This window comes from Caloenas nicobarica, chromosome 18, assembly GCF_036013445.1.
Source record: "Caloenas nicobarica isolate bCalNic1 chromosome 18, bCalNic1.hap1, whole genome shotgun sequence".
In the NCBI taxonomy this organism is placed as follows: Eukaryota; Metazoa; Chordata; class Aves; order Columbiformes; family Columbidae; genus Caloenas; species Caloenas nicobarica.
The window spans coordinates 6,755,362-6,770,763 of record NC_088262.1 but is presented as its reverse complement, the minus strand read 5'-3'; the positions used below and the strand labels follow the sequence as shown (position 1 = coordinate 6,770,763).

Sequence of the window (15,402 nt, the reverse complement as noted above, 5' to 3'; positions counted from 1 at the left end):
ATGCAAATCTTTAACTTTTAGCTAGTTTTCTCAGAAATGTGCAGTCTTTCGTCTGAGGTAAATATCACTACATATTAAATATTGTGTGTGCTTGGGCTTTATCTTTTTCATTATAATATCTTTTTTAAAAACGGATTAAATAAAGGGCAATTCTTGGTCAGGTGCACTGTTGAGAAAAATAACAATAAAAATAAAAGCAGAAGTTCTTTGCAGAAACCAATCAAAAATGTTTGTAATCTGAGCTTCAGTGATAACAGATTAAAAAAAATTAAAATAATCTAGAATGATGTAAACCAGAAACATCACCAAATTAATATTATAGAATTAGAGAGAGAGAACATAACTGATTGGAAGGAACATAATTCCCAAGTAATTCCACTGGCTGCAGAGGGTTGTTGAAATCTGATGGATGCATTATTTTTTTTTTAAATGACAAAATGTATTGAACTAATGCCCAACCCAGGCAACAAACACAAACGCAGTTGAGTATAAATCAAATAATCTTTGAGCTCAGGAATGTACAGTCACAAGAAATTAATTCACAGGTGTCTGAGTGAGGGATTGTGTATAGTGGCAAATTCTGCCCAGACCACTGGGCATATGACCAGAACAGTAAAAGGACTGATGGATTTTAATTATTCAAGGCGTTTAGAGGAACTAGGTCAGTATGCTTTAGATAAAAGCAGATTAAGAGTGGACCTCACATATATCTAGGCGGTCTGAAAAAAGGAGAGATCAGAGGGTACAGCGTGATTTAAATGTCTGTCAAATACAAAAAAAAAAAAGGAGCAGAAAAAGGAAGCTTAAATCGGACAAAGGGCTAAAGGAATTTAGAGAAGATTCCTTTATGAAGAGATTGCCCTGTAAAGGGAACATCCCAGGAAAGGCAAATAACAGCAGGTACTCTTGCAATGATTATCAAATATAGTTACATAACAGCCATCTACTCCAGAGATTTAAGTCAGAAGGGGATACAGACCTGGATCCTTGCATTTCTGTTGATTCTCTGCCAATATTGGTTTATATGCTTATCTTCAGACAGCAAGGTTAAAGCAAGGTTTAACGTAAATGTCCTTAGAATGGACATATTTTGGACTACCTGCTGCAGTGAACAGTTTAACCTACTTATCCAAACTAATTCAAAGCTCATTAAAAATTGAAAAGCGAACTTCTGAGGGGAAACCAGAGCTAAATCTGTCTATTTTTCAGAAGGCAAGACCATCTTAAAGCATACAATTCTGCGGTACTGTAGGTCTAAGGTATTTCTCATTTATTATTATTTTAGAATGTGACATGTATTAAAAACATAATCACAACAAATAGTTTTTAATGGTATTAGCTGGTAACATAACATTTCAATCCTCTTCATTAAACCAAAATTGGTCTGAGCTTGCTACTTCAATTGATGCAAATAGTCTCAGAATGGTGTCAAATACTACACAGAAAAATGTGACATGTGGTGCAATTTTGTGATTAAAACTAATCTGAAAAAAAAAAATACACGCAAGCCTGCCTGCCCAACCTTAGATACAGTGTTGGCTTTTTACTAGTTCTGAGGTTAAAACTATGTTTTTTCTCTTACTTTGCTTCTTCATCTCTGGCAACAAGCAGAGACATGTGATTAGAAGCTGATGCTGTTCGCAAGATGTCAACAGCCCTGGAAAGGGGAAAAACAGCCAAATAAATATATCGGGGTCCTGTCAAGAAGTACACGGTGAGTGATGCTAAAAGAGCAGAAAAAAATGAACAAATACTTTGTTGCTCATGATTGCCCCCAGCTATGTATACTATAATTTTTCTTTGAATTCTGAATTTACATCTCTAACACTAAGCTGCATTAATCTCTGGTGATCCAGCTCCAGAAACTATCCAACGTATTCTACAGATTTTTCTAAACAATTTCTCCTTCGTTCTCCCATTACAATGGCACTCGTTAGCTGTATCTGTTACATAAACCAGTATTGAACCAACGGATAGGTATAAAAATATTGTAACAGCTTAGTATGTTTTCATGCTCTTTTCACATACATTCTATAATCTACATAATTAAGAAACTAGCTTATTCTGTCATTACAAAAGCATATGAAGTCCTGTCACTTTTCCACAATAGTTTCACTGAATTAGATTTATAGGATAGAATAATTGCCAGTTGAACTCCAAGGACCTCAGTGAAGTTGTGCTCTTTTAATCAGTGGTCAGTAATGTCCAAAAAGCCCCCATATAATATTCTAAGCTCTAGTAAACATTTAGTAATCAGTACAAACATACCTTTCATTAGTTACTCCAATTAGGTTTTCTCCGTTGACATCCAAAATGAGGTCACCAGCGAGCAAACGGCCTGGTAAGGAAACCAAGAGTAATGCATGAATCAACAGGAAAATGTTATATCACAGTAGTAAAATAGGGCTTTTTCTTTCAATTTCATGTGACCGAATGCAATAAACAACCTTATAACTTTTAGCAGACTATGTTCTGATCTTAATTAAGCTACATTATTGTCATAAGACTAAAAACTATCAATCAGTCTTATTAACCACAGAATAGCGACTGAAAGTGTTATTTAGCTATTTGTATTATTTACATATAGCACAAATATTTGTGGGACTGGAATTTACATTTCACAATTGTGGAATTAGCTTTCAGCTGAATTTCACTCTTAACATACATCTAGGTTACCACATATAAATACATTAACGTTTTTCTCTATTAATAAAGACATCTCTTTTTTTTTCTCACATTTTCAAGAACTGAGAGTATTAAAATCTTTTTGCCATGAGGGGTCCAAGCTTCATTTCTCTATCTTAAGGTAAACCACACAATCATGAATCCTGACTAAACAATGCTATTTTAAATATCCTTATCCATAAAGTAAAATAAATATGACTTCTTTTGACAGCTTTTTAGATGCAGCATGCTTGTAAGAAAAATTTGAAAAGTACTTACTATCTACAGCAGCAACCCCTCCGGGTAGAATTCTCTTTATGAAAATCCCATAATCTTCTGCTGTTTGTGCCCGATAACCTCCAATAATTTTAACTCCTGCAGAAGAAACAAAAGAAACAAGCAAGAAATTGGTTATTCCACCTACTATGCTAAATAGACTTCCAGTCAAATTCATGAAAGCCAGATAAATTAAACTTCTACGGATGATAGTGTGAACTGGAAAAGCTCACCAGGTGCTCTTAGATGTGGTTTACTCTGAATCAACAGAATGCGCAATATAATTACCTAATCCATTTTGACAATCAGAAAAAGAAATGCGGTGAACAGCTCGATTGATTCCATGAGGGCCCATAATAGTCCTAAGGAATAAAATAAAAGTCGTTAAGTCCCTAATTACAGAAATGTATGTACAGCTATGTTAAAATAGAAGAAATTACAGTGAGCATGTTTTTAACTCTAACAGAAACCAAAACCAATTTTCTATAACTGACAAGTTTATGTTGTTTGATACCTCTGTGCCGACCCTTCCCTGCGATGAAAAAATCAATCTTCTCATAACAAATACAAGATGGTAAGGGAAAATAAAGTACACACAGAATTACACAGAAACAAAACCCCACTACCTGGTTCAGTTTTGCATTTAGGCATGAAAAACTCATCATAATATCTTAGGTACTAAACCAAAACCACAGCTAAGGCACTGTACACAAAGATATTTTCTAGGATATCTAACATATGACTTTGTGGTTATTTATGAACATAATCTTTTCCCTACAGTTGCTTATTTCTTCACTCAACATTGTTTCCTTTCTCTGTTTTAAAAAAGGCTTCTTTCCAAACTCCACTGCCTGCTCTCCTGTGCATCCTCCCACCCCAAGGCAAGATACCAGGATGGCACTTGAAATTGCCTAAAGGCAGATGAGTATTTTGGAGGTAGCTGATAATGGTAAAGAATTAAGGAAGAACACAAACTCAAATTAGAGTTTTGAAACCTAAATTTAGAGTTACATTGGATACATGACCAGAATACCGCTCTGAGAATGCCAAGTATTAATAATAACTATAAATCAAATTACCCTTTACCATGTTTTAATTTAGATGAATTATTATTAAATAAAATATCTAAGTTGCACCATAGCTCCTTTGTCCTCCACTGTACCATATTTGGAGAAGACTCACCAGATCCCTTCTAGGAAAAAGCAGAAGCACCACTCAGGATTTTCTGCTTTGACCTACATATTGTTCTATATTAGACAGTGAATTGCATTTTCTAGATCATGATGTTAAAGTGAAATGGAACAACTACAATTCATTAGCAGAGGGGAAAAGAAGATCAAAGTGGAGGACACAGTGACCCAAATCCTCCCACGCAACCAAATCCAGCACACGGCATGAAGTCCATGCCTGAAACTGGGTATTTCTGCAAAAGCCAGAGTACACATCACTTTTATCAAGAGAAAAGCACTTGCTCTGAAAAGCAACAATTTGTTCCACAACCTCAAACTCCCAAGTATTTGCAAAATTAGCCTTTGCTTGAGAAAGGTTGGCCATAAGAACAGAGCTAATAATTCACCTTCAGAAACAAAGAGGAAGCCTATGCTTCAAACACATCATCATTTTCATTTTAGTATTTCTTGCAGTATTTGTTTCATAGGTTAAAAGAAACTATGAAACTTAGTGAGTGTATTTGGGCACTGACGAGACTGCACGTGGCCTCGCCACTACCTAACCCAGCACAGGGCACACATGGGAAGGCTAAAAGTGAACCCAACTGCTTCTTAACTCCAGACTGAAAGGAAGAATAAATCCATAACTCTGCTGCTTCTCTACTAAAACATTTTCAATAAACTACTTCTATGCTACAACAGCAGAGTATTTTGCAATAAAACCTAGTACTGTCATTTCAATCAACCCATGAGTTTAAATTGTTTTGAAGCTGAAAGACAACATCCTAGTAATGTTCTTTATAGGTCTGTCCCGATTTGTATCCATCTCTGAAAACTAAAACAAACCACACTGATCTTTAAAATAAGTAGACAATTATCATATTTTTTTCTGTCTTGCCCTTTGCTGCTACTGGTCTGTTTCTTGCTCTGCCATGCTCTCCACAGTTTTCACACAGCAGTATTTTTATAAAAACAGAAAACCAAGAACAAATGTTATTTCAACCTCGTGCAGAAGTTTACTTCTGTGAAGTCTTAAAACATCAAATCTCAAACTTTAAGTCTGAAGTTCAGAGTTCAGCAGAAATGGTAGAACCTATTTATGTACTACCATACAAAAAGATCATGAAAAGTGGTCAAATCTGGGCACAGAACACTTAATAGGAAAGGATCTACAGTTCTAGATGTAACAGGTAATACTTTCAAAAGAGAGATCCTACTGACATAAAATGGATTCTGACAGAGGATACAGAGAATATACAAACTAATAATTCGCAATGGAGAGGAAGAAGATACCTCTGAAACAGTGAAATCATCATGAAGTTGCCACCCACAACTAGAAAAACTGACACACAGAACAGGCACCTTTACATGGCATTTAGTTGTGTGTATCCTCTAAATACTAAATCCCTCCAATACATGTGGTTTAAAATCACTTTATCACATAAAAAGTAAAGACAAAGATCTTCGAATGCCCCAAATTTGTTTAGCATACCACACCTTGCTGACTTCCAGTGTTAGTTTTTCTCCTATGACGCTTAGAAATGGATCTTCAACTCAACATACTTGTCATAGTTCTAATCAAATACACGGGGCTTTAACAGTTTCACTATAAAAATAATTGGATTTAGCACCCATCCAACATTTATGTCATGTTATCATTATTTAATATTCATGAAGTGTTAGAACACTCCCCCGAAAACATTTGAAATATGCTCAGCAGTACAAATAAGGAAATGAGCTTCTAAACCAATTGGCAGCAGTAAAATAAAATAATTTCAACGTTCTAGAAAAATACGCAAATTAAATAATCAGATGTCGCTGCTCATTCCTCCAGAATTCATGCAGAAATAGTTGCAAGCAAGCTTTTAGCACCCCGAGAAGAGAAGATGTGAGGCAACAGATAAAATAAACAGGCAAGACTCTACAAAATGTACACTCTAACTTTGCTATGCTAAGATCCTAAACTCAACATTCCAACTGCAGTCCAGGAATGCTAATAAACTAAGTGCATATAATTTTGTGTAGATGTTCTAGTAAAGGCAATTAAAATGAAGTCTTTCATACTTCTATTGCTTTTTAGCTGGATACACAAGCAAGTTCAACAGCTTTACTTATCAGAACATTTGGCTCTGGATATTCTTGTGAACTGTATTCCTGAGAAATTATTAGTCATTTATCTGCACAAATACAATACTTATCTAGATTTATCTAGAATAATACCTTGTCCTCACAAAACACATATTACTTGACACTTGAACAAAAATCTAAACTATAAACTAAACTCTGACTGCTAATGAAAAGAAGCTGAAAATGTCTACAGTTTTTAAATTACCTTTACTGTACTTTTCCCAATTACAGACTAGGAAAACGCCACCAGAACCTAACGGTTAAGCATACCAGTATAAGAGAGAAAGACCATCGAAACGCTCGGGTTCATCTTCATCTCCTGGTGAGAGCAAGGACATTCTTCAGTATGGCAGCAAAGACAGCACAACCAAAATACACTGGAGGTTTCCTATTCAGCTGGATAAATGTTACATGCAGGACAATTTCTGCCCCTAACTAAAAAAAAAACCCAAACAGACAGAGCTCAAGATAAGTGTCTGCCTGCTTAATCTGCTCTGAAACCCTCTGCGTCACATGGACTAATTCACCTATCGAGGTAACGTTTACTTTTTCTGTTTGAAATGGCAATTCTTAGCAACTTTAAAGACCGATAAACGCAAAGGAGGGAAAATTTACTTTCATTTACTGCTATACAATCTATATCTAGCAGCCAAAGGCAAATGAAATAATAAAATAAACTTATTTCCTCATTTTCTTCTGATAATTTATTTACATGTTCCCTCCAAACAAGGTCAAAAGCAATAACTCATGACCTTTCTAAAGCAATTGTCCTACCAGACTGGATTATGGACAAAAGGGAAAGCTAACAAAGCAGGCTGAAAGCATTAATGAAACAAATGCCATTATGCTATTTGCATTCTCAGTCATGGTACTACTGACTTGTTTCATGCTTCAATTTCATTTTCAGTCTTTCAATATGCAACAGTCAAACCTTAACACAGAATTTGGGTTACATATTTTCTCTAGAAATGGAAGCTGACACACCTGTGTTTTTTGTGAAAGTAAATAAAAATGGTGAATTCATGTCATTACGTTTATAATATTGTAGTTGAAAAAGTAAAAAATATACCACTGTTCCCAGAGGCAAGATTCTCTCCTGAAACAAGGCTTGGTCTTGCAGAGATACACATATTTTCAGAAGTTCAGAGCTTCTGACATCAGTTTGACTAACTGCTATTTTCTTCCAGGCTTGCATCAGAAGATGCACTCCTATCCCTCCCCCTCTTTCTGAAAGATCTTTAAAAGATGACAGTTTAAAATGACAACTGAATATCCTGTGTTCACTGAGGGCTTTGTTTAAGCAGGAAGGTGAATCCTCTCTGGCAGGGAGTCACTCTGTGACGAGACAGCATCTGTCAGCGTCTAGAGCCGCCGAGCAGGACAGCTTGGCTGGGGGGGAACGCACACGCTTATCTTTTTTTTTTTTTAAAGTTGTAGTGACTGCGGTTTCATTAGCATGTCGTTGTTCCCAGGAGGGGATCTCTTTGCTTATAGGCAACGTGCTAGAGAGTGTTCATGTATATAGAGGTCGGGCCGTAGAGCAATCCACACACAGGAGGGGCAGAAGGGCAAACGGACCCACCACACATTCAGGAGCAGATCAGGGGTGGAAGTGGGAACACGCTGCAGCCTTCCCAGTTCCCGAAGCGGGAGAGCTCCACTGGCATCATTTGGATTGCTTACATCCATTCCGTGATGAAAATGTGGCCCTTTGTAGTTTTTCTCCTCAATCAGTTTAACTCTGCAGGTGTTACTGGCATTCCAGCCCAATGAAAGAAAAGCCGTTAATATTTTATGCATCGTATCAATTAGGTTTGCTCCAGGCAAGGTTATAGAAGATAAGCCAAAACCAGCCTTTCTCCAAAAAATTGTCCTAAATGCCACCAAAATTCAACTTGTATCAGTATCAGGAATATTTGTCAAAACAAACCACTCAGACCAATATGGTTAGTTTCCAGTGTCATGTTTTCTGCAACAGAAATGCAAACACACCACACCCCCAATTAAAAGTATGACTCAAGGCTACGCATTGCCATTATTAATGAGTGAAAGGATGATTTTTATTAAACCAGGAACGACAAACTTCCCAGCAATTTAAGCAGATACAAAGTAGTGTTAAGCTTCTTATTGGTCCCAGACCTTTTTATTAGTTATTATCAAGAATACATCACTTGTTCAAACAATTGGTCCTCCATCCCTTCTTCAAAGTGCACTATGTGTTGTTCCTGAACTCATCCCCAAGGCTTTTACCCCTTTACCTTAAAATTCTGCTGCTGTGCTGCTTTTAATGTTTCTAAAATAGTCTCCTAGAAAAATGCTATTATTGCTTCTTTTGCAAGGTCTCTGCCTTTCAAGAACATACTCAGAGGAACACAAATTACTAATTACTTCCAGAAAGATCTAGAAATGCTATAACTTAAAACCCCATAAAACCTAACATCAGTAAATAAATTTTCAAAATGCGTCATTTATTATTTTATGCAGCAAACAAACTAAGATTCTTTTTCAAACAGCTAGATAACTATTCTATTCTGGCAACATTATTATGACCTCACCTCTCCCAAAGGAAGTTTTGTAATACTTTAGCAACTGAGATGGATTACAGGATAATTTAGCAGATTACAAAAAGATATGCAGAATCTTTGGGAGCAAGATTCACAAGATCTTTTTGTTAAAAATAAAACAAAGGTCTTTCACAAAAAATCCTATACAAGTCCATTATACAACTGTAGCCTTTTGGATTCACTAACCCTAAAAGGTAAAAATTCATTATGATACTAAGGACCCCAGCCAAAAGAATGCAGTATCATATAGCATCAACAAACAATTAATTCTCATCTACCCAAAATCACTAATTATTTAAAATGCATTTTGCTGACTAGGTCATAAAGATGAAAAGAAAACATTTGTCATTATATGGCAACTGTTAAACATGAAAAAAAGGCTTGAGCAACGTTGTAATTGTGGAGAAACATGAATGGTTTGAGGCTAACCCCGTGTGTAGAGAAGAAAGCTATTATTTAAAGTTTAGGTAAACCTCAATTAACATATAATAAGCACATTCTTGGAGCATTGTGCACTGATACTGTCTCCCAGGAAAAAAAAAAGTATAGAAAATTATAGTTTTCCATCATCATGTAGCTAAAGAACAGTAATAGGCACCTTTCGTGTTCATCTCTTATGTGAAAAACTGCCTTTGGAATACAGTGATCTGGTAACTATTCATGTAATATACTTTCCACATAAATCCAGCAAACCATAGCTGTTTTAAAGATGTGTCTTTGTATCACATACCCTGCATTTCCATCAGACAAGCAAAGTGTTTGCTTCTTCAGATTCCAGTAAAAAGCAAGCAATTTTTTAAAATGTTTTGTGGATTTGTTTTTAAAAAAAAAAATCAAGTTATTTATGAAGGGGCATAATCCAAGACCTATGCTAAATTGTTTGACAATACTTTTGAATACTATTTGCTGTATTCTATTGCATAAGTACAGGAAACACAATAGTCCAGCGAGAGCTGTCTGTGCCTGGTTTTAATTATGGTTTTGATGACAGTGTTGCCATGGTCACTTAGCAGGGTCTGGAGTTACGATTTTCGATTACGACTGATTCCAAGTTTGCCATTTAGAATCTGATCCAACTTTTAGCGGTTAAATGAATAACATTATAGTTTCTAGAAGGAATAAAATTATCATTATATATCCCATAGCATTGGTAAAAATGAGATGGTTCCAAAGCATAACATTAAAGGCATGCAGTGGTAGTATTCTCAATAAGTAATGCATTATAATACATAAACTCTGTAAAGTGTCTTATGTTACTGTAGTTACCCTATATATACAAGGAGTTAATTTGCTATATACGAGTACGTTTTCACAGTCGCAGAAACATTAAGAAGTTTCTACACAGAGTTTCATCTCTACAGAACCAGTCCAAACCAAGCGCTGATTAACTTAATGAAAAGCTTAAGAGCTATTTCTTCCCTTTACGTGTAAATTCATTGGTGTTGATACTGTCTACGAAGTTGCTTCAGACTGTTTCAATATCAAAGTTATTTTTCTTTACGATTTCATCAAAACAAGATCCTACTAATGAAACGGTAGTAATTTTCATATTACAATCCAGTAACTGTTGTATTTCTGCGTGCGTGGGGAAAAAAAGTACTTACTTTTTATCTGGATTTGTTAGGGGATTTGTACTGCACATCTTCCTAGGTGCACTATTTTAATACAAGTTCAAAATGAAGAATTCTGAAACATGAAGCACTGGGTCGTAACCAAGATAATAATTTCTGTAAAAAAGGAGAAACCGCTTTTTGAAATTTACATGGCTATGTTTATTTTCAGACACTGACAACAATTCCTATTTATTACTGACTAGCTGAAATCAAGCGAGAAAGGAGAATTTTCATGATAAAACAGATACACTTCGTTGCTGAAAACAGTAAGCAGTTAACAGCTCAGATTTAGCTGTACATTATACTAAACATCCAACAGCCTAACCTCCTCTTACGAGTGAGGAATTAGGAGTAAACTTGAATGCCGTGTCATTTAAGTCTTCTAAAAAATGAAGCGAGATTACAGTTCCAGGATAAAGTAATGTAACTGCTGAAGACAAAAATAATCTCTTCTTTCAGCAAAGGTTATTGTGAGAGGGAATGCTGCTTTGAACATAAGGTGTTTTGTGCCTCTTTTCATGTTTTTTAACTTACTGTCTAGTATTCGGTGTCTACGGAGTAGTCATGTGAAGTATGTATGACACAGGCCAAAAGGCACACAAAATAAGGTTATGTACTACTAACGCAGCAAAAAACATTAATTTGCATTGTATTTTTATTAGTGCATATGACAAGTCTATAAGAAATACAATCCTAAATGTACCGAGCTACCAGCATTTGAAAAATTACTGCAAAAGCACTCATGCAAAAATATCCGTTTGTATCAGTAGCAAATCCTCCTGACCTCGTAAGCTGTACAGCTAAACACTGACATGGCCACGAACCAGAAAAAGATATTCCTTCTAACACCTGGTAAAAGGGGGACAAGGAAACTCTTCGAACAACACATGGGCAAAAAATGGCCACAGGTGCTAATGGTACCAGTGGCACACTACAAACCTGGGCTAAAATGAAGCAGGCTCCCCAGCTGCACAGCATCAGCCTCCACCAAAGCACACCGAGCAATTCCTGCAGGTCTGTATTTCTGCATTAAAAAAAATTGCTAAGTTTCCTTTGGCATACCACACATTTTCTTGCAGTAAACGTTTTCACACCTCTCACTAAAGGATGAAAAACAACGCCATCCGAATACAGAGGAAACACCACGGTATTGCTTCGCTCCAGGCTTTATTGTTCTCTTATCCAACGCATCTATATGGAAAATGAAGCAGAACCAGGAGCTGCCAAAGTCACTGTGTGATTCCCATCATGAAAGATGCTCTAAAGCAATAAATTCAAACACTGCTACAGCAAAGTTTGCTACAGTGCGTGGGACCCGTCCCATGAAGAGATTGCAGTTGTGAATTTCCCTGACCTCGCTTGACCCGAACTTGTTGCTGTTTACAAACAGTGAAAGTTCCCACCTTGTAACATGCCAATATCTGTGCCTAAACAAAACCAAACCCGTACACAAAGAGAGGAAACTGACCCTGAATCAAAGCACCGCTGGGAAAAAATAATCATCGTTGTCGGCGCCCACAAAACAGGGAGCCCGGCAGAGACACAAAGGGACGAAGCGGCCTCTGTCACAGCCCCCTCGCTGCCCGCGGCAGCGCGGCGGTAAAACATGAGGAACGGGGGCACAAAGGCGACTTGCCAGCGCTTGGTCTTGCGCTCCCAGCCCCAAAGGAACCAGCCGGGAAGGTCCCGGCGTCCATCACCTCGCCAGGGCGCTCCTCCCCCGCGGAGGTGCTTACAGCGGATAATCGCCCCTCCCGCCGCGCCCGGCCCGGCTAACCCGCTCCTGACAGACTTCTCGGTGTTCCCGGCACCGCTCGCACAAAACCGGCTGGGTGCACGGCGGTGCGGGGGCGCCTCCGAGAGCGCAAAAACCCGCCGCCCTCAAGGGCTGCGACAGTTACCTCGATGCGCAAACTACCGCCCGAGCGGTCTGGGTGGGGAGGGACAGACAACCGGCGGGGTCTGGCGGGAACCCTCAGCGCCGCTCTGAGGAGGTGAGCGACGGGCGACCCCTCAGCGGCGCGACGGCTGCCCGCCCCGCTCCCGCAGCCCAAGCCCCGCCGCGGCCCCTCAGACCGGCGAGCGAGCGCGGGACAGGGGGCGAGGCGGGGCCGCCCCGCTCCCCCCTCAGCCGCCCCGCAGCGGCGGGAGGAGGCGGCGCCCGGACTCACCCGCCGCGTCTCGCGAGAAGAGCCGCGCTCCGCTGCGCGCCCCGGCTGGTGCCGGCAGCGGCCGCCGGGATGGGGCTGTGCGGGCGGGGCTGGGCGCGCTGCGGGGCCCTGCGGCTCCTCGGGGGGCCGCGTCCCTTCTGGGCGCTGGCGCTGAGCCGGGCCCTTCCCCTCCGGCCGTGCCGTTCCGCAGGGTGGGCGCCCCCGCGGCCGGAGGGCAAGGCCGGGTACGGGCTCTGGGCGGGCGGGCAAGCGCCGGCCCCGCGGGGGGCCCGCGGGCTGCGGAGCTCCAACCCCTTCACCCGCGGGCAGGAGGAGGAGTGGCGGCGCCGGAACCGCTCGGCACTGGCCTACATCGCCGCCGCCGCCGTGGGCATGCTGGGCATGTCGTACGCGGCCGTGCCGCTCTACCGCCTCTACTGCCAGGTACGCGGGAGCCCCGCGGCCCCTTCCCGGCCGCTGGAACGGGCCGGCGCGGCCCCTTCACCGCCTTTCCCTTCCCGCAGACCACGGGCCTGGGCGGCACGACGGGCACCGGGCACGGCTCGGAGCACATCGAGCGCATGGAGCCGGTGCGGGAGCGGGTCGTCAGGGTGACTTTCAACGCGGACGTGCACTCCAGCCTGCAGTGGAGCTTCAGGCCCCAGCAGAGCGAGATCTACGTGAGTGGAACCGGAGGGGACAGCGCCAGGTTCTGCCCCCCACGCTTTAGTCACCTGCATCCTGACCTGCGAATCTGGGCCTTGAGCTGGAAAAACACACAACTGGGGGCACCTGGTTCCGCAGTACTTCCAGTCCAGAATTGTATATACACCATAAAATGTGTATATATTATATATACATGGTGTTACCTGTACATCTAAACCTGTGAAGTTCTGCCAGACATTCCCCCTCACACTTTCTCTTCTTGCCTATATCATTGTAGGACTCTTTTTATATTTTTACATTTTAAAAAGGGAACATCTTAATCTAACTTAACTGTTTGTAATCAGTCCTTATTAGAAGCTCAAAAGGCATCATGCTTAATTGGTTTCCGAGTCCAGCACTGAAAGAATTATAACCTCAAAAATGGTGTTCACCATATATACATCTGCATATTAGAAAGGCGCTGTATGCCGCTACACTGAGAATAATAGAAGTCTCAGTGGCAAACTGGGTAATATTAAAAATGCACACATACAACATTATTGGTGCTTTTACTTTTGAATGGGGGTGAATTGTCTATAAGGAAAATAATTCTGAAGTAAGCAGCCTGAAAAAGCAAAAGAGAAAATGAACTAAGTGTAGCTAACATACAAAGACCTCTGAGGTGTGGAAGGCTGCAGTGGAATAAAAATCACCATGGAATTGCTTTATACAGGTGGTACCAGGAGAGACCGCGCTGGCATTTTATAAAGCGAAGAATCCTACTGACAAACCAATAATTGGAATCTCTACCTACAATGTAATACCTTTTGAAGCAGGACAGTATTTCAATAAAATACAAGTAAGTGTGAACAAAGCAAAGATTACATTTTTGTTTACGTGAATGAGAATAGTTGCCCATACATTAACTTTTCTAATTTTAATCCTGGATAGCATTCTTTATATTACAATGTTTTAAGAAAATACCTTGATTTTTTTTCAAGTGATGGTGCATCAGTTCTTTCTTAGCCATGCTGCCTTCATACCAAGCTGCAGTACCTGCCCTTAGAGTGGCTCCCAAATACATGATATTTAGTACACCTGACTTTGAGGGCAGGTGGTAACAATGTGAACTAGCTTGGCCAATTTGCAGATTTAGACACTTCAATAAAAGCTTGTATTTTTTCCTGTAACACAAGAGGAACAGAATTGCCATCTTAGTACTCCATCCCAGGATTTTAGGGATGTGCAGGGAACAGGAGAATAGGAGTTGATTTTAAAAGACAAAGCTTTCTCTCATTTTGGTGGAGACACAGGTTACCATAGCTATTGTTTAATTGTTGTGGTGTGTTTGTTTTTCCTCCTCCATGCAGTGTTTTTGTTTTGAAGAACAGCGGCTAAATCCTCAAGAGGAAGTGGACATGCCTGTCTTTTTCTACATTGATCCAGAATTTGTAGAGGACCCTAAAATGGCTAAAGTTGATTTGATCACCCTCTCTTACACCTTTTTTGAAGCAAAGGAAGGACAGAAGTTACCGCTTCCTGGATATCAGTAATGGGCAATCTCTACACAATTTGACTTCTGCTACCAGTTGTGAAACTATTTTTTCTGTGGAAGAAAAAACTGCAAGAGTACTGTGCAATATGAAATTGTATTATTAAACCACCGTGGGCACATGCTGCTGTTATAAAAGCATGTATTTCTATTTTTTTAAAAAGAAACCTTATGGAGCTGGAATATTATTTCTTAGGAATAGTATTTCTTCATCAGACACCAGAAAGGAACACACTGTTCCTGGAAGAGAGAGGGTTTTCTGAAGCCATCTTTTTATAAAGTGATACATGTTATCCGAATATGGCGAGACAAATTTTTAAACCCAAGTGTAAATTGAGATCTTCATTTAAATACAGAGGAACAAATCAGTTTATTACACATCTAAAATTGCATTTCTGGCTCTGAAGAATAACTTCTATGTACCTGTTTTTTACCTTTTAATAAAGTAACTTAATCAGTTCCTGAAATCTCAAAAGTAAATGAAGTGAGACTGTATTGCTATGTAACCTTCCTGTGGCACAGGAGGATACAATGATTCAGAAGATGATGCACCCTCTTAAATTATTACTGAATCAGTAGTTCATTTGGTAAGAGCAGGCTGCTCTCAAATTGTTCTCATTTGAATGTAGAACAGTAATTTGA

At 39.7% G+C, this 15,402-nt stretch overlaps 2 protein-coding genes across 6 annotated transcripts in view; one reads left to right on the top strand and one right to left on the bottom strand.

Moving 5' to 3' along the window:
• Positions 1-12,562, bottom strand: part of STXBP4 (syntaxin binding protein 4) — a 63,960-nt gene extending 51,398 nt beyond the window's left edge. For 2 of the 5 annotated variants that reach the window (XM_065648041.1, XM_065648042.1), the window contains exons 1-5: positions 6,507-6,574; positions 3,229-3,302; positions 2,944-3,039; positions 2,269-2,338; positions 1,583-1,657 (exon numbers count right to left, since the gene is read on the bottom strand). In XM_065648041.1, coding sequence (XP_065504113.1) covers positions 1,583-1,657; positions 2,269-2,338; positions 2,944-3,039; positions 3,229-3,302; positions 6,507-6,574 — 383 coding nt within the window. Of the gene's footprint in view, positions 1-1,582; positions 1,658-2,268; positions 2,339-2,943; positions 3,040-3,228; positions 3,303-6,506; positions 6,575-10,404; positions 10,528-11,352; positions 11,438-12,314 lie in introns of those variants that run through there. The other 3 variants (XM_065648045.1, XM_065648043.1, XM_065648044.1) reach the window with 3 other exon arrangements.
• A 65-nt stretch (positions 12,563-12,627) lies between these two features.
• On the top strand, positions 12,628-14,880 carry LOC135996114 (cytochrome c oxidase assembly protein COX11, mitochondrial). The gene is made up of 4 exons (XM_065647857.1): positions 12,628-13,007; positions 13,088-13,243; positions 13,942-14,067; positions 14,579-14,880. The coding sequence occupies exons 1-4, from the start codon at positions 12,654-12,656 to the stop codon at positions 14,759-14,761; spliced, it is 819 nt and encodes a 272-aa protein (XP_065503929.1). The 5' UTR covers positions 12,628-12,653; the 3' UTR covers positions 14,762-14,880.
• The last annotated feature ends 522 nt before the right edge of the window (positions 14,881-15,402 follow it).